This window comes from Polyodon spathula, chromosome 1 (assembly GCF_017654505.1).
Source record: "Polyodon spathula isolate WHYD16114869_AA chromosome 1, ASM1765450v1, whole genome shotgun sequence".
NCBI lineage: Eukaryota > Metazoa > Chordata > Actinopteri > Acipenseriformes > Polyodontidae > Polyodon > Polyodon spathula.
In genome coordinates, this window is record NC_054534.1 from 12,779,459 (window position 1) to 12,799,897 (window position 20,439).

General features: G+C 36.1%; 1 protein-coding gene across 2 annotated transcripts in view; it reads right to left on the reverse strand.

The window, feature by feature from the left end:
* Positions 1–20,439, reverse strand: part of cntfr (ciliary neurotrophic factor receptor) — a 148,865-nt gene that overhangs the window by 33,356 nt on the left and 95,070 nt on the right. For both annotated transcript variants that reach the window (XM_041247423.1, XM_041247432.1), the window contains exons 4-5: positions 4,269–4,386; positions 2,586–2,752 (exon numbers count right to left, since the gene is read on the reverse strand). In XM_041247423.1, coding sequence (XP_041103357.1) covers positions 2,586–2,752; positions 4,269–4,386 — 285 coding nt within the window. The remainder of the gene's footprint in view (positions 1–2,585; positions 2,753–4,268; positions 4,387–20,439) is intronic.

Sequence of the window (20,439 nt, forward strand, 5' to 3'; positions counted from 1 at the left end):
TTGCTTTGGTCAAATAAAATAAATTATCCAAGTACCTACTGGCACAGATAAAATGTAAAGCTACAAGAAATACATGTAGTCTATGCATTGATGCACTTTCATTTAGTATTTAAATAACAACAGTTTTATTTTTCTTATTTTCGCAGTTTTGTGATTTTTCCAACCAGTACCTGATGTATTATACAAATTAATGGGAACAATATACAAATGTAATACTTACTCAACCAATGATGCTCCACTGTTTGACTGACAAGCCAATTTGAGGGCCATTTTAAAAAATCTGTCGCATTTGGTGATTTTGGCGAGCAGTAAAATAATCACAGTTTTATTTTTAAAGAATACTCACATTATAAACATTAGGCAAAGTAACCAGGTCCTGAAAATACTTCTGAACTCATGTCTCTAGATCAAATAGTTAATGTAGAACCCCTTTGTGATTGATAGCAACCACCAACTGTTCTTTACAAAGCTATGTTAAAGGTGCCTTCAAAGAACCAATTACAGGTATATGCTTTCCAACCCAAATCTTCAACTCATTTTCAAGTGTTTCATATGATCACAACCATTACATCTCTACAACTCAGAGATACCAGAACATCCCAACTTCATCAAAAACAGTAAGTAAAATAATAATATGATGTTTCTAGGATATCTGTTATTCTTATAAGAGATGTAATCTCAAAATGATTTCCATTATAATAAGAGGTACCCTAAAAACTAGGGCTTCTGCAGGGCTTCTCAAACTCGGTCCTGGGTACCCCCCGTGGCTGCTGGTTTTTGTTCCAACGAAGCTCTCAATTAATTAACTAGACCTTCAATTGAACTGATACTTTGCTTAATTATAACTTTTTACTTGTTTTCAGCTCTTAAACAGCTGCATACTTCAAGTTACATGTGTGTCTATGTGTGGACAAGTTGCTGAAACCTGGGGATAATGTCTACTTATAGTATAAGTTTAAACTTTAAAAAACGTTGATTGGTTGATTTCTCATGTGTGATTTCAAATAATTATAGAATCAACACTTTTTTTTAGCATATCAATAACTGCCCACATTCTATAAGGTAGACCATAGAACATGGTAGAACTACAATAGTTCATAAGATCCTTCAAGAATGCCTGAGGAACTGTCACAGTAATATATTAAATAATTACCAAATGGTTAGCATAGGAGCCCTATTTGTATAACTAGGACTATTCCCCAATTGGTGTTGACTACATATACAGTATATAAGGTAGGTCTAAAATGTCTGTTCTGGGGAAAGCAGCCTCATGTTGGCATTGCAGAAAAAAAATCTCTTTGTCCAAAAAATACATTTCTATGGAAACCAAAGTTTGCCATTCAGACTGGAAAGCAGAGTGGTATTGTCGGCAACACAAGTCTACAATAACTCAGCACGCAATTCTGCTGATCTCCTATACTGCTGAGGTGCATGGGAACAGAGAATGCATGGTGCAATTTCTATTATGTTCTGTAACATTAGGAGTTTGTTCTGTTTGCTCTGAGGTTTAGCTTGTACGTATTGCACACTTTAGACAAAGTGGCTGTCAAATGTGCAACCCCCACCCAGTGTCACTCACAGTTTGAAAATCACTACCACGAGTTAGAATTTTTATGTCTTAAAATCTGGTGTGGCCAAACTTGACTGTTGTTAATCCTAAAAGGAATTACAACAACAAATACAACAACAAAACTTAACATAAAATGTAAGTTGTTCTGTCTGTGACTAAGGAATTTCCATATGCAAATTGGAACGGTGTTTTTGTAGCTATTAAATGCTGAACAATCACAATTCAATTTCGGTTGGGTAAAACAATCTAGATTGATTCTATTTCTAAAATGTCTAATGTCCCTTGAAATGTCCGATTTCAACCCTTTGTCGTGCTTGGGGTACACTTTATTTTGGGTTGTACTGCAATAATCCTGCCCTTCCATTTTTGTTGCTGTTCTGTTTATGTATGCGGTATGAAGTCATGCATGCAAACACTTAATTTTGTTGCCTTGAACCAGGGATTTTGCTTATGATTTCATGTATGTCTGGTGTAAAATCTCATGAAATTGTTTAGGGAGAAAGGCAATATTGTAATCTGTGATAAGCAAGTGGTTGCAGTGGTTCCCAGATGGCATGATGTCATACAACAAAACACAGAGGTTGTGCAACCCAAGCAACATTGCTCATGCTAAATATTAGTTTTTTTTATTTATTTATTTTTTTACAATGAACCAGCAAAAAATAGAGGTTGTAGTTTGTTAACCTCCTTCTATTTTGATTCCAAATGCCTTCTGGTTTAGAACATCATGTTGGATATGGGTAATTAAATTAATCTAAAGAACACACACACACACTGTTGCCTCTTTTTTTTGATTAACCTACTTGTTTATTATTCGCCTTTCAGATCATTAAATGAAACTTTGTTTTAAAGCAGCTTGAATGGGAACCAATAGGCAAGACTGAGAATCTTCAGTTGGTTTAAGCAGTGGCAAATCTAAAAACTGCCACTGTTCAGATTATTTCTTTTAGATCTTTAAAACATTGGGAACTTTTGACCTCAGATCTGTAAAAGTAATAAACAGAAGCGTACATACCTATGGAAAACTCATCAAATGATATGTATGTAGAGGAGTTCCCCAGCGCATTGATTGCTACAACATTCACTTTGTACTTGTTGGTGGAGAATAGCTCAGGGTATTTCACGTGGCACCGGTTCTTATGGACTGTATCTTTCTGGACTTCAAGTTTCTTGTTTCCATGTCTGAGAAAAGCAAAGGATAATTACAGAACTATGGCAATTCATTAGGAATATACGCTTAATGATATATGGAGAAATATGGGAAAAAAAAATGTAAGTATATAAATTATCAGGCACTCTGATTTTCATTTTTCATGTATTTCTTATTTTCTTCAACTAAAAAAAAATTGGGTAAAACTGCGTTTGAGATTTCACTTCATTTTTCACATAAAAGGTTTACCAAACTGGCTGAAGCTTTTGTTGTCTTTTGTATAGTTGTGATATATTTTTCAGCAGACTGTTTTTGTGATTGTTTTGAGATTATATATATATATATATATATATATATATATATATATATATATATATATATATATATATATATATATATATAACTAAGGAAATTAAGTGGAACTGATGGAAGCAGACATTTTCGATGAATATCTGAGCAGCCTGTGAAGTTTTTTAAACAGTATCCACTGTTAAAATAAAGTGTCCTTGTGGCATAGAATCAAGGTCAAGGCTGGTCTGTGCCCTTGAATTATTAGACCTGGACACAGAAAGCTGCAGTTTAGCACTCTTCACAAAGCACAGGAACAAAACAAAAAAATTCAACAAAGCACGATAAACAAACAAGCTTTGGTATCCCGGTGTTTGAAAAAAGAACACAACTCTCGCTGACCTCCATCTTTCTCTCCACGCTCCTGCACACTCACTCAAAACAAGCACTCCATTTTTTTTTATATCATGTGGCCAGGGGTTGATTGACAATGAATCATCCATTACCACCTGGCTACATTCCACACTTTTTCAATTAACTAATAAACACATTTCACCAAACTTAACTAGCATGTAGCTGTGCAAACAGCATCCATCTTGGCTACAAGCTGTCCACCCAGTCCTCAACTAAGTAGAACAGACAGACAGACAGACACACACACACAAATACATTTGCATTCCTATATTTATGGGGACTTCTCCTTGACTCTCACTATATTTTTATTTACTATTTCTAACTCCAGTAAGACAAAATTCCAATAGGTTGAAAGTTGACACCAAACTAAATATTTTGGCACTTTTTTTTTTTTAAAGGCATATTTAGTTCTTAAAAAGCTGATTTACAAAGTGGGGACGTCCCCACAATGTTGTTTTTTCAGGAGTTACTATCTTTGTGGGGACATTTTCTCAAATGTTGTCCACACATTGATAGTAATACCTGCCCCCCCCTCCCACACACACATACACACCATCTGCTCTGCCACAGTCATACTACTGCAACATGTTTCTTATTGAACAGAACAGTATTGCAGGAGGGAGCTTAAATTTGTTTACAAACTTCTATGACACAAAATGTTTTCAAGTGCTGGTATGATGTCCATTGCAAATAAATTATACAGTCTGTTCAGGTTCATTCCCCAGTTGAATTAAGAAAAAGACATGGAAGGAAAAACATAAACAATCTTGACTATGTTACAACTATTGTGGAAATGTGTTAACCTTTTAAGCCAAGTGCACAACCCGGTCTTAAATGTACACTTACTTTACAGAGACTTCAAACTCGGTGGGGATGTACGATGGGCGAGGCAGATGCCAGGTGCAGTAGAAACCCTTTGGGTATGTGTTTGATCGACATGTCACAACAGGTTCCTTTGGAGGCTCTAGGAAAATCAGAAAAAAGAAAGTAAAAATTAAAGTACTTGATTAGTATTGTGTAACCTTGGGAAACAAAGGGACAAGACTATCACTGCCCCCCTCTCCCAAAAAAAGATAGTCATTAAATTCATTGTCCATCTTATCAGTTTCTCATGTACAGTAACATTTGTTTTTCAACCAAATAACCCACTCAAGTCCAACTACAAGATAAGTCTCTTATTTTCAGTGATGCATACATTACACTGCTAGATTTCAAACTGCTCACTCAGACCTGTTGTCATGGAGATGGATGCCATTTCCTTATATTTGATTAGATTTCTCTATCACTTTGTCAAGTGCTGTTTCCAATAGGTTGACATGGTCTGCAATTTACTAACATTTTGTAAGTTAATATAACAAAGAGAATAAAATAAATCAGAGGGTATTCAATAGACCCTACATCACATTTTTGAGGTGATTTGGTTAATTATCAGGTGTTCATGTTTCAAAAAATAGGATTTAATTAAAGACTGGAGTAAACTGATTTGAGAATAGGCACCAGCAGGGTTCTGCAGGGCTTTTAAAGGAAATAAAGTTGAAGCATGGGGTCTACCCTTATTTGTTTACATTGGGGCTTTTGCTTGTTTTAAAGTTGACTGGACCAAAATAAGAGACATTTTTCACAAAGGGAATCAATGGCTGAGCCTGGGTTCTTGAGCTCTAAACTCCATGACAAAAATCAAACTGTCTTCTCCAGCTGTGCATAAATTAAAGTTACTGTAAAAGCTTGTATACAGTAATAATGTCTGCAAAACTTACTCCATTAAATCTCCTTTTTATTTATCCATATTAATGTAGAGGCAGCAGGCTTAGGTTTCGGTTCCAAATTGACTCATAGGTAATTCTACAAAAAAGCTGTTTATTTTATTCAGCTAATTTTACCCACATCTCACAAGCCACCACGTCCAGCTGAAAAGCTCTGACCAGTTCAGAACTACAGTGATATTACTATACCAGCAATTATTTGATTTTATCACAGGATTGTATTTTGAGCAAGGGACCAAGAATACCAAAACACATTCCTAATGCAAATAATGCTGAAGGGATTATGTTTTTATTTAATTTATTTTAATATTGTGTGCCTAAACAATATAGTTGCCTAGACTTTACAGTCTAGTGAATGCTGTCTATCCACTGTCAGTGGACAGAGAAAGGAAGAGAGATAAAGCAAGGGATTAATGTCTGGAAAAGCTTAATACCCAGAAAGGCACAGCTTCCCAGTGAATGAAGTGCATGACCTGGAATTCCAGCATTGAGCCTATTGGTCCCACTCAGCCTTGCACACATCAGGAGGTTAATACCGCAATAGAACCGACTCCCAGGGAAGCCTTTCTTGAGGGAAGCAGAGGGCAGAGAAACATGGGTTTCTACTACAGTATATACTTTGCTCAAAATATCACAGGATAACTGTTTCACCTTTATAAAAAAAAAAAAAAAAAAAAAAAAATATTTTTTGTCACAGCATAGCAACAATCTCTGTTGCACTGCCATAGAGATTTTAACAGCAACTAGTATGATACACTGTGACAAGCTGGTGAGTGGATAGAGGCCCAGAGACAGACTGCAATTCAAAAAAATAATACTTTTATTACAATTAAACACCAAATAAAAGGGCACAAGGGCCAAAACAAAGGGATTTAAACACAATTAGAAAGACACAAAACAAGACTTACAAAAATAAAGGTTTCCAGGCTGGGCGATGCCTTCACTGGAACAGAAAATACAAAAGCCAGCAAGCACAAAAAACCAACTTGCTTCCTCAGCTCCCTCCTCTCCCCAATGGGAAGCCGAGGGCTCCCTTTATGTCAGGTGGCTGGGTGCTGATTGATCGTTAATTACTCTAATCAACCCCAGCCACCTGAACACAATAAACCTAGGCAGGTAGGGGAATTTAACCCCATAACTGGCAATTTATAAAGGGCAGAGCTCTGCTCTGCCACTTACACATTATTTTTATTTATTTTTTCCCTGCTTTTTTCTACGTGTAAGTGCACAATGTTATGTTACTTTTTATTTAAACTCAGATTTACTGTGTCTTTTGATACAAAAAAAAAAAAAAAAAAAGTGTATATTTACAGGATGGCATTGATTGTATACGTGTTTTTATAAAGAAAACTTAAATTCCAAGCCAGTTTTAGTCTATATAAAAATGCATTGAAATGAGAGATGGACCAATTCAACTGTAACTGGTTAAAACTATCATGTGTTGACCTTTGTAAAAATACATTTGGCTGAATTGCTTAATACATTGTGTACAATGCTGATTAACCTTTAGAGTGTGTTGGAAGCATACTTTACATTCTTTTGTTCTTCACTAAAGCAACATTCTGCTAATAATATTGCGAATGCTGAATGACTTTATTGTGCAGGTCTGGGGAAAAGGTATACAGCTTTGAAGCTGTATGATTGCTTTCTAGTTCAAATAATATTCTTTAAATGTCCATATTTCATATCATATTATATACCACCCCGATTTACGATATTTAAAATAATATCTTTCTTTATGATCACTAAGTCAAACAACAATGTTAAACAATCCAAAGACAGGTCTTTTTGGGCTGCATTAGTGCTTTTTTTGGCTATAGTATACAGTAATACAGGCTCCTATAATCCTTTTCCATTGTGAAAGAAGTCAATTTTATGTATAAGCCTCCCCTATCCTTTATGAAAAAAAAGTAGTATACTCAAAGTATGCTTAGTTCAAAATAGTAAAGTTTACAGTTTACTAAAACCATCATATTTTGACACAAGTATACTTGCAGTATACTACTATTTTTTTTTTTATAAGGGCTGTCCCCGAACACCTCACAGGCCTACCCTTCTGAGTTCTCATTTCATGACAACAAAAGTAATTTAAGACTATTGAGAGAAAGATAACAATTCTAAACTGTAGCAAATTTAAAAACAACTCTAATTAAATGATAGGGAACCAGGTATAGTCAAGCAGTCAGGCAAAAATCACACACCTAAATGAAACTGATGATAATTATTTCCTTTGGACAGATATTGGAAGTTTTTGTCTCGGTGGCGTGGCACCAGGACTGCACCTGGGAGGTTTACCAACAATGGTATTCCTTCCTGGTGTGGAGACAGTTTCTGTCAACAATAATAAGAGTAATCCAAAGGAAAACAAAACACGAGAAAAACTACGAACAGTTCTGCTATCAGCAGCGTCTTGCAGCCACTGCTATCCTTCTTGCCCTTTATCTTTAAAAAGTGCCATGTTTTGTTTATTTGGTCTCTTGGGGTCTTTTCCTTATTTCAGCTCTTCGAACTATCCTCCTACCGGCTTTTCTCCTACACGGGCAAGCCCAAGGGAATCACAGCACATTATTTTTATTGGCTAATCGTTCCAACCAAGACCCATCTCCCTACCACTCAGAGAGAGCCAAGTGACACACCCTCAACCCACCCCCTCAGGAACACACATGCGTCAAACAGCCAACACAGACCTCGCCCTGCTACAACAAGGAAAGTATATCAAAAAAGTACAATTGAATGGTATGGATTTCCCCTTACAATTATTCCAGATTCTCTTTAAAAATTTCTAAATTGTTCCAATGGTTTAAAAAAAAAAAAAGCTTATAACTAGGGCCTTGAGAAATTCATGGCAGAAGACTGATTCAGGCACAGTTCTGTCCTAAACCTCAAAATTAGGGGTGTGCAGAGAACCCGTTACCCGTATTTATAATCTTACTTGTACTTGGAAACCAATAATCAGATGAATACTCATATTCAAATTTTACCTCCAGAAATTGGTGGTATTACTTCTACTCAGTGTCCAATTAAAATGATCTACAGAATGATTAAGTAATTAACACATCAACCACTGGCTAATTATAAAACATTGCCTAATAATGCCCATTATACTGTACTACTGACAGATTTCTTAATTCCTGCCTTGTAGCCTGGAATTAAAATGTATTAATTTTTTATTTTTTTTTCCATTTTATCTAAACATCTTACCCCACAACTTCCAAGTAAAAATAAATATTCTAGAAATTTGTAGAAAATTAATTAAAAATAAAAACTGAAATAGCTTGGTTGGATAAGTGTCCACCTCCCTTGTAATAGCAATCCTAAATTAGCTCAGGTGTAACCAATTGCCTTCAAAATCACACATCAAGTGGCCTCCACCTGTGTTAAACTGTAGTGATTCACATGATTTCAGGATAAATTCAACAGTTTCTGTAGGTTCCCTCTGCTGGGTAGTTCATTTCAAAGCAAAGACTCAACCATGAGCACCAAGGCACTTTCAAAAGAACTCTGCAACAAAATTGTTGAAAGGTACAGATCAGGGGATGGGTATAAAAAAATATCAAAGGCCTTGAATATCCCTTGGAGCATGGCCAAGACAAATATTAAGAAGTGGACGGTGTATGGCACCACCAAGACCCTGCCTAGATCAGGCCGTTCCTCCAAACTGGATGACCGAGCAAGAAGGAGACTGATCAGAGAGGCTACCAAGAGGCCAATGGCAACTTTGCAAAAGCTACAGGCTTTTATGGCCAAGACCGGTAAAAGTGTGCATGTGACAACAATATCTCAAGCACTCCACAAATCTAGCCTGTATGCTAGGGTCACAAGAAGGAAGCCTTTACTCAAGAAAGCCCACCTTCAATCCCATTTGAAGTATGCAAAACCACACTCAGGAGATTCTGTAGCCATATGGCAAAAAGTTTTGTGGTTTGACGAAAGTTAAATGGAACTTTTTGGCCTAAATGCAAAGCGTTATGTTTCACCCAAAGAACACCATCCCTACTGTGAAGCATGGTGGTGGCAGCATCATGTTATGGGGATGTTTCTCATCGGCAGGGACTGGGGTACTTCTCAGGATAGAAGGGAAAATGAATGGAGCAAAGTACAGAGAAGTCATTGAGGACAACCTGCTGCCCTCTGCAAGAAAGCTGAAACTGGGATGGAAGTTCACCTTTCAGCATGACAACAACCCAAAGCACACAGCCAAAGCTACACTGGAGGCTAAGGAACAAAAAGGTAAATGTCCTTGAGTGGCCCAGTCAGAGCCCTGACTTTTTTAATGTTTAAGCAGGCTATATTATTTGGCAAACCCAAACAAAAATATGTCAATGAATATCAAAGTCCAAAGCAGGGAGATGTTCCTACAGTTAGTTCTTACGTTTCTAAAGGTTTAGCTGATAGATCAATAAGCTTTAGTTGTCCTCATTAGAACTCAGTTGCATTGGGTTTATAATGCCTAGATTAACACTGCAGATGAAAAACAAAAGGCAAGCTGCAGGCTGACAGGTAAAGATTCTTGAGCTGCTGAAAGGCATCAGAGTATAATGTATTTTAAATGATCAGCTAGTCAACACTGTCAAATGGTGTTATCTTTTAAAATTGAGTAGAATATGAACATCTGCCCAGTTTCCATCCTGCACAAGTTGCAGTTAACTAGACTAGTTTTGAACAACAGAATCTTGCTTTGGGTTGGAATAGCTTGCCCTTGCTTTCATTGTATAGAACCCCTTGACACTGATTTGCAATATGATAGAGAGGCAACCTTTACAGCGTTGTTATTATTTACTTTTTACTACAGCTTTATATTTATGGAATGTCAGCCCCTTCCCCCCCAGAAAAAAAACAAACAAACAAAATAAACTTGGCTAAGGCATGAGTTTTCCAAAAGTAAGCCCTGCAGAATTTGGTTTTAATTATGTACCGGTCTCTTTTTACTGGTGTAGTACATCAAATATATTTTAAATAATGCAAAAAATAATAAATATGCTTTGACCTGTTAGTACAGAATGGTGCAACTAGGTAGTTACATTATAGTAAATGTTTGTTTCTAAGGCACACGTTGTTTGAGTTATAATTTGAATTCTAACCTATAGTACAACTCAGAGGAAATCATAATGTTATCATAATGTTATGCTTCTGTGTATTAAAAGTGGTACCAATAGCTCACACTGGACCATTGTATCTACCCTTTTACTAATATTTGCCTTTTCGACATTGACGTTGAATAGGAACTACTCCAAAAAACAAAACAACAAAGAAAACACACTCACACACACACACACACACACACACACACACACACACACACACACACACACACACACACACACACACACACACACACACACACAGTTATTTGCAGCAAAATTAATTCAGGATTAATGCACGGCACAAGGATGCAGAGTTGTTACCCTCAAGGTAAGAGAGCACTAGTCTGTAACTGCCACTGACTGGTCTGGATATTTTACAACCAAAATGATTCCAGATCTCTTATTTCATTTAATTGCATTTCTAAAACCGTTCTATAGCAGATAAGTTGTTTGTTTGTCCTTTCAAATCAGAAGCAGAGAAGATGTCGGATTTCAACACATTTGGCATGTTTCTGGTGATGGGAGGGAGATTTATGGGCTAAGATGTCACAAAGAACTAATTTGACAGTAATACAGAAAAGAAGATAGATGGCTTTAAGACATGCTGTTTAAAAACAAAGAAAGTGGGGGCAAGTGAAAAGGGTAAAAGGACTAACATGGAGCCCCTCAACCAGCAACCCTACATTTGGGTGGTCTACTGGTTACTGTCCGATATTGTCAGATTAGCTTCTCTTGGGGGTCTCTCCCCTCCTCCTGCTTTTGTAAAGCTCCTTTGAAGAATAGGAAACCATTAGAAATTACTCCTGAATACACAACACCCCTGCATTGGTTATAAGGTTACTTCTTTGTCACTTGAGTTTCTTTGTGTTGTGTGTGTGTGTGTGTGTGTGTGTGTGTGTGTGCGTGTGTGTGTGTGTCTATGTAGGAAGTGAGTAACCCATCTTATCATCCTAGAATGCAAAGCTCATACACTGCTCCTTTTTCAGATGTATGCAGCTCTGATGTTTAAACATCAGCTGTGAGAAATATATGTTGGACCACAGTTTGTGGGTAAAAAAAATGCACACGATAGCACCCAGCCGTATCAAATTACCTGACCAAGTCAAGGATGAAGCTTAGCTTAAGCCTGAAAATGGGTGATGGGCATTCTCTTTTGTGAGGCTGGGAGCTGTGGGAAGCTAACAAAATGTTTTTTGGGTTAACAAGGACATGTTCCTGCCAAGTTTCACTCCTGCTCGTACACATTACAGTGATTGTGAACCATTTTTACAGGAACCATGTTTTTTAAAAGTGTTTTTTTTTTTTTTTTCTGTATGAAACTGCGATAACAAAATAGGATTGCTTTAATAAATTGATCAAATTGGTAATGCGCAGCAGCCAAATAAATAATAATGAAAACCAGAAATGTAAGAAGTGTCATTTATAATTGAACAAAAGATAAAAAAAAAGTACTTATTATAAGTGACCCTGAGTGCTTTCTCCTGTAGTTTGATGCCCCATAACCATAATAATGTTCTGCTGAGCAAATGTCAATAAAAGACCATAATGGTATACCTGCCAAATGTAGACTGATTGATAGGTTGTCTAGAGTCATTATGAATCATAACTGTCAACAGTCATTGTAGGATTAAGCAGGGTAGGTATTTGGATGATACTAAAACTTAAAATCATATTATTTTTCAAATGCTATGTAATAATTGTCCCAAAAGACAAACATTACACCTGCAATATTGTTTCTCAAAAAGGACAAGGGAGGACCAAAAATGAAAATGGTCTCCCGCAAACTGTGCAAGATCTTCTAATCAATCAGGAATCTGAGCAGAAGGCTTCTGTAAAAGTGATGACAGAACACACATAGCACTAAAGACCAGGACAAGATAGTGACAAGTCAGTTCTCTCTTATTGCTGCTAATGCTTATCAGCCTTATCTGACACAGAGTTCCTGCTGCTGCTGCATCAGCTTTGCTCTCCTGAGTCTCCACATTATTTCCCTCTTGTCTCTCTCAGATGAAACTGCCACATTACACGCCCATTAATGTCAATTGTGATGCAAGCTTCCATGTACTAGGCACTGGACCCCAGACCTCTCAGTCAAAAGATTTCACCAGTTCATCTCCACATTCATACACATCTTAACAATAATCTACACTGAGTCTCATACAAAGATGAACAATTCCTGTGCTTATAACTGTAGCAAGTTACCACACAACACAGAAGTAAACTTATAGGATGGTGTCATGACATACTGAAGAGCAGGGCCATGTCTGGACAGATTTGGACAGAAAGCAGTACATTTGTAGACTGATAATATCCACTTAAAAGATAATCCTTTAAATCCTTAACGGTTTTGTCAGCATGTGGCTGACTAATAAGGCTTATATGTATTTGAGTCATATTTTAAATCATTAGATGAAGGTTTAAAATTTGGAAATTATACTGATGATAATATTGATGTTACAATACATAAAATGAATCAACTAAATCTAATGTGATTTCATGGACCTAACGGTCGCTTGCCTCCTAATCAAGTCAATTATAACAAGCAATATGGTGAGAGGTTTTGCTGATATATACAGACGTCTTGCATGAGTTGTGTGAAAAACAATACCAAGCATCAAGCAATGTTCAAAAAACATAAATTGAAGGCATCACTTAGCAAGCTTGCTAAACAATGGTTTGAACCTCTTCGGAAAAGCTTGAAAGCATTCTTCCCATTCACGAGGGAATGAATAGTCTTTACAAAACTACATTTCCATTGCCTAAAATTAGTGGTACCTTCATTAATCTTACATAAAGTTCTAGAGCTGAAGTTAGGATCCCAGGATTTCCCAAGATTAGGCATTGTTTAGTTTGATGTTCTGCAGGATTATGCTGACACTGCATGATTAATGTGTTTGTGGGATTCAATTTTAAAAAAATTAATAGCCTTGGGCTATTAAAAAGGGCTGTGAATCAAGATTTATTTTTCTCTGGTTAATTATCTGCCTTGTGATCCACGAGGAAAATATAGGGAAGTAGCTCTAGCTGTTGCATCCTGACATACTAGTTATCTGTTTAAAACAAGCAACATGCCACAAACAAAGTTTTGTTAGGCCCCATTGGATATTGGCATTTGCTGAAATTTAACACAACTGGCAGTCTCTGAGTGGCATTGTTGCTCATATCAGGAGAGTTGTGAGGAGAAGCTAACACTCTGGCTAAAGCTGTGGACAAAGATTGGTGCTTGGCAGAACTGTGTGACACATATACAAAATATTTTTTATGTCAGTAATCATATCATAATGTTCCAGCCACTAAAATAAATTAGCTGTTTGTTAACAAGAGAGTCAAACATGTAACTCATATTATCATATCAAAAAGAAAGAAAAAAAAATAGGCTAGATGCAATCAGCCTCTAACTTAATCTGTATGGTATTTTGAAAAAAAAAAAAATGTATGGAAAGTTGTATTGAAAATAAATGAGGGTTATTCAAACTGACCAATTCTGACAACATAACAGATATCAAAATAAGCAATATATGCCTGGAGATACTAGAGACAAAGTTCAGCCAATAATAGAAGCAGAAGTTCACTGTGGGACAATAGATAAGCAAGTGACAGGAATGTACACTTTTTACTCTTTGATATATTCTAATTGTATAACTGTCTAAATGACTGAAAAGGTCAAAGTTGCTTTTTGACAACAAAAAGAGAGCTCATGACAGATCAGTCAATGTGCTTATGCTACTTATAAGCTCAACAGCCAGAGGCTATTATCTGAAAACAGTAGGACAAAGCATATCCAATGAATCCATACCTTCTGAACTGCACAGAAATTGTGCATTATTGTCTGAATTTACCATTATATGATTTGCAGGCTTCTTGCTCTATCATGGCAATTAAAGGCAGTTGGACTGACTTGCAAAGCTCTGGACTTTATAACTGGATTTTATCGCCGTGAGCTTAATCTTGAGTCAAGGTTGACAAGTGAAGAAGAAAAAAGTATTCATTTGAACTTGGAAACAAAATGGATGGAAGACAAATACTCTGTCTTTGGATGGGGCATACTGTAGATATTGTAATAATACAAATGAACTAAAAACTCAAATGAAACTCAATAAATAATAATAATTACAAAAAAATATCCAGAGGAAAATAAAACTCATTAATACATTAATACAAGAAAAAGCAAGTATACAGTACAAATTTTAAATACAAAAAGGAAAACTATATTTGTATTAAAATAAACAAATTTATATATATTATATATATATATATATATATATATATATATATATATATATATATATATATATATAAAGACAATTGACTACACAGACTACAGTCAACAGTGTAAACCATAACAGCTACTTAGACATTCCCATACTCTAGCAGTTTCTCCCTGCCTATGAAGTAGTTGAGTCAAGCTGTGGATTGTCCAGTTGACAATGAAGAAAGCTATTAAAATGTAAACAATGTCAGCATCAACTAAATGGTATTGTTTTTGAAGTTTTGAAGTGGCTTTTTACACAGTCAACATTTCCAACTCCCAAGACATCCTGACAGAATATGTTTTATAACCCATTTACTAATTAATTCTGTTCTCAGTTCTTATGGGAAAGTTTAGGAGTATGTTGCAAGTAAATATGACAGGGTCTCATGGTACTGTTTGCATGTACTAAACCTGTAATTCATTAATCAAAATATTAGAACAAATGTATATCTCAAGATATTCTGCTGGGTCTGACAGGGGGAATTTGGAAAGTGGCAGTTAAAGAAACACATTACATACTTTGTTTATTCATCGAAGTCTTGTTTCAAGGCCAAGTTTATTTAAACATTCCAATGGCGATTTTGAATATTTATCGTTGAATAAATATATGTAGAGTACAAGAATCACTTGTCAAGGAACATAGATGACCTGTTTGTCATCTAGGAGAAACTGTAAATATAATAATATGAAAGGGAAAATAAATATTTAGATTGGTATTCAGCCCTGCTTCACCAATCCTTGGTTAATAAATAGATTTACAGACACGTCCATGCATAATTTGGTCTAATAAGGACTATAAACAACACAAAAGAACATACATACACCGTTTTCGGTCAAGCATCTGGAGGGCTATGTGCCTGTGGGGTAGTGAGCTATATCAGTTGTCTGTCATGCCTTTCACCTCTTGTGGCCTGGCTTGATCACCAGTGAAATGAGTTTGGTGGTAAAGGAACCCTGGATTAAGGTGCACTAGCAGAGTTGAGGCTATCATGGTGCAGTAATGTGCCTGCATGATCACACATTTCTATATGCCACATAAAATCAAACAGAACGCTAACAGAAGCAAAGATTCACTTTACCTCTCCGTAGTATAGCTTAAAATTGTTTGTATATTGTTCAGCTATCCAAGCATTGGGTTTGAATTGGGTTCAGTCTATTTACAAAATAGCTTGGATAAATTAAACACCGTGATTGGCTGAACAATATCACATGATCATACAGTAAACATTGTCTTATGCACGCTGAGGGGTGAATCACCTCTGAAGATCAAAGTGCATCTGGGTCAACAGCTTAAAAAAAATCTTCATCACGCCATACTGACAAGTTAGTGACTTCAAGCCAAATAGATAGTCAGCATTTTTACATTTCTTTTTATAGTCAAACCCTAACAGAAATTAAATACAATTGGAAAAAATTAAAAAGATTATCAAATTTTATTTTCATTAAAATTTCAATCTCTTTAGCTACGCAATAGTTTTTATAAAGGCCCGGGCTTAAGTATCACATTTCGTTGGATTGCAGGGTCTGAAATTGAGAGTCCGGGTATGACAAAAAACCCTAGATTGGTACAGGTACAGAAAGATGGGGCAATGCAAAACTGTACTACATTCTTTAGAATAGGGTTAGGGTTAGGATTGGGGTGATTTAAATCTTAGTTCAGTATTCAGATTCTCTGCTGGGCCGTCACTGAAAAGCCTGGCCCTTCTTTCTACATCTATGCCCCAAGGTTCAAAAATATGGTAAAAGTTAAATACATTACGTTAATTGTAGACATCAGTGTGTATTTAATGCAGTGAGCAGTTTTGTTCAGGTCGACTGACGTGATGTTCTGCATGACTTCCTTACTGACTGTCTGGGAGACTTTGGAGAAATAAAACTAGTGTTTGGAGGAATAAACAATAAATGGAGCAGAGTGTGATTATTGTACTACAGAAACCGTGATTTCAAATGTCAGCTTTACTTACCAAACTGTATAAAACATGTTGTTAACCCTTTATGGACCAAGAGTTTTTCAGTGGAATGCGCCCCCAGGACCAGGTTTATTTATTTTTTGGCTGTGTTTGACTCTTCCGATAATAATTAATTGAACATCGATTTTTTACAGTAACATCTTGGAATTGGCGTCCTTTTTTTTCAGAACACTCTGGGGAACATTATAAAGTACTTGTAAAACTTATAAAACTTTTCTCTTTTTTGTCAACACAATATTATTTATTTATTTTTATTATTATGTCTTCTGCTTAGAGATACATGTTATTGTATGACCTGAGGGACCTTATAATACTTCCTGAAAGTTCTATTGAAAAATATTGATGTTTGCACAAATGACAAAATATTGTTTCACTTGGGTGATTGCAAAGTATTAATCCATTTATTCTCAAGGTAAGCAGTAACAGGCTTGTATTTTATTACATTCATCAGCATACTCTTTGTATAGTTTATTCCATGTCAATGAACCATCTTCACTGTATTCAATAGGTTTTCTGTGAGCACAAGGAAACGCAAGTACAGTTTTCCAAGAACGTATCTGATTGGCTTATCGGCACCAGAAGCTGCATGGCATGGTAGAGCTCCAGCGCAGAGGTGCGCAAACTTTTTATGAAGCGTTTGATTTGGCAATGCATGCTGCAGAGCTGCCCTTACACTCTAAGAGCCAATCTCTTCCCTTCCCCACCTCCTCTGCATACAATGCCAAAAAAGTACACTTTTAAGAATGTGTTTGTTAACATTTAAGTATTTACCTAAATTGGGACTTTTTGGGGGTAAATCTACATAATTTAAACATAATTTCTCTGATTCTACAAGTCCTAGAGTGGTCGTACGAACTTGGACTAATTAGCATTTATGTATTTATTTAAAATGTGATATCCTTTTTTTAACTTTTATATTTTCCAGATTAGTAGGATGTGAAGACTTTACTTTGTGCCACTGAATTCATTATGAAGCAATGGATAACACCAATAGTTAAACAGATATCTTTTTTTTGTTTTTTTAATCCGTGCCACTGTTGTTTCTTCACAAAGTAATAACATCTTTGAGGTTTACTTATGCCTTTTTTAAAGCTGTACATGCAAGTTAAAACTGTCAAATCTAACTTATAATAAATGTGGAAAAGTGGGCATTGTACAATAATAAATAAATAAATAAATTAATAAATAAATAACCTCTTATCTGATGGTAGTTCAACATATATGGCAATAAATCGTACATACCTGGAGTGTCCAGGTGCTTCTAAATGGACTGCCATTATTATCTTTCATCTCTGTATCTTTGTAATTGCGATGACCTTTGTCGTAAAGCTCTGGGTATTTTTCCACAGCAAGTATTTTTTTTTTTCTGCTGTCATTTTGGAAATTGCTTCACTGACCTGGTGGACCATGTGCATTGAAGCCGGTCTCTGACTGCTCAATGCCCTAGTTCAGAGGTTTTCAACCTTTTTTTTTTAAACTGTACCCCTTCTGTCGGGAGGTTTCAGCCAAAGTGCCCTTTGCAATTTTCGCTCACTGAATGGTACCACAGTTGCAATGAAAGGCAGAATAATCTGATAATATATTTCCTGCTTATTTAACAGATCATTTTTCACAACAGTCTGGAGTTGACAAACTGCTAGTTTAAGCCAAACAATAGGCTTAATTCTTAAAACTTAATTACATGTCTTTGGATGCATAGAATTAAAAGACAGTATTTAGGAATCTCTTCGGAAACACTCGTATTCACTTTCTATCTGGAAAATCCTTAAACTAATACAAAAAAGTCTGCACTGTAAATGTATCATGTTATCATTTACTTCTCACCTCAGCATAATTGTGTGCCATTTATAATGTTAACAGTATCAAAAACATAACCTGAAGATAACACTATATAACAGTTATACATTTAAAAAAAAATTATAACCAGCATAATTATCCAAAGGGGCTGTACATAACTTTCTGTCGCTTTGCAGTTTGCGTTTTCTTCTTTTGTTTTCGTTATGCAAGTAAGAAATGCATCCATTTTAAAAACCGACACCATAACCAACCAGCCGCTATTGCTGTTCAGCCACGGTAATAAATAAAACAAAAAGCCAACTCACTGTACGTCATTGATTTGAAAAGCTGAAAATAGCAACGATCACGAGCAGCACAGAACTCTCTCCATAGGCCCGATCAGCAGATGCCTGCTTCACCAAAATAAAATCAAAATCGTGCATGCATGCAGGTGGAAAATGTGAACGGTTTGTTTTCGTCTTCGGTTCACTTTGAGCTGCTAAACAAAGATTAAATAGTTTTTAGAGAATATATAATACCGTTAAAAAAGCATTATTTTCTTTTACTTTCATTTTTATTTGTGCATTTCTAGTCGCCCTGTGTACCCCCTAGGATCCTTAGAAGTACCCCCAGGGGTACGCGTACCACCGTTTGAAAACTCCTGCCCTAGTTGACACGCGACAAATCGCCAAAAATAGAATTCAATCCTATTTATGCCACCCTGGTGCCTCTTCCACGTTGCCTGTGGTGTGAAAGATACTTATTGAAAGTATAAGTTCTATTCATTTTGTTGCATTGCTGCACAGTTTCGCTTGCCGCATCGTGTCTGGTGGTTTGCAGCCTTAATACAACAAGTTCATTACAGGCATGACCAAAAGTGTTTGTAATGTATTGGAATGTGTTTTACAATGGTGCGCGGCTATAACATAAGATGACGGTAAATATTGTTTATAATGAGCCAAACCCATAGTTAAACAGTGGGTTAGGAAAAGATTTGACCTTTTAGTTAAACCTTTGGCCTTGTCTGGTATAGAGGTTTTGTGGTTGATCCCAGTAGAGGAGGTTATATACTGTACTGCATTCATCTATTCATGTTTGTTTTACGATTGAAAGAAATAAACACATGCAGTTTGCAGCAATATATTTAGCATCTTCATTGCTCCCTGGGGCACCATTGGAAACTACATACGTAATGAGTATATTCTAAATACCTAATAATGTGCAGTCTCCTCAGCCTATTCCCTGAACCAAATGCAAAATGTTTTTCATGGGTCATCATTATATATTGATTCCAGGCCAAAGAGTGACCAATCAATAATCAACATACAATCTCATTCTGAAGAAGTGCTGAATTATAAAATATGAACATTGTGCAAGAAATAATAGAAAGTATAATAGTAATTAGTAGAATGGAACCACAGTGGTGAGATTTTTATAACTTGAAACATTATACACTGGTTTATCTGGGGTAATATACTGGTAGTGTAATGGTACTAAAAACTTTTTTTTTTTTTTTCAAAAGATTCATTGGTATGATCAGAGGATTGTCACTGTCAGATTTATGGTCAGACTTGTCCTGTGGATACTTAATCCATTAGTAAATGTGGAAACAATCCCACTAATTCTTCATTAATGTTCCTCATTGTTTATATAATAAAATGTTTTAAAATGCTGTTTTGTTTTCTTCCATAGGATTATATATTCTTATACATATACATTTAAATGGAAACAGGAACTGAAAAGGGTAAATCTTGGTTCCTACAGGCAGGCGCATCACACAGGGCGAGATAATCCACACAGGCGGGCGCAAACCCGGGTCCTCTCACAGTAAGGAATAGAGCCGATAATGCTGTACAAAGCAGCCAGCTCCTTTGTACAGCGGTATCAGCGCTATGCTGTATCTCACAGCACTTGGACAAGCTGTTCACATATGATGATGGCTGTTAAGTAAGGGTGGGCTCGCCTTCATATATCAATGTCATGAATTGCCTTAATCAAAATATAATGAGGAACACCCTTGAGAAAGAAAACCATTACCAGTCAAGTTAAATGAAATAATAGATTGTAAATGGAAACCAGTCATGTTAATTTCCAATGTTGATGATTAGACAGATAGAAAGGCAAGGGGGTACATGTCAGCATGGTTCTTATTGCACTTTGTACCTGGGGCCT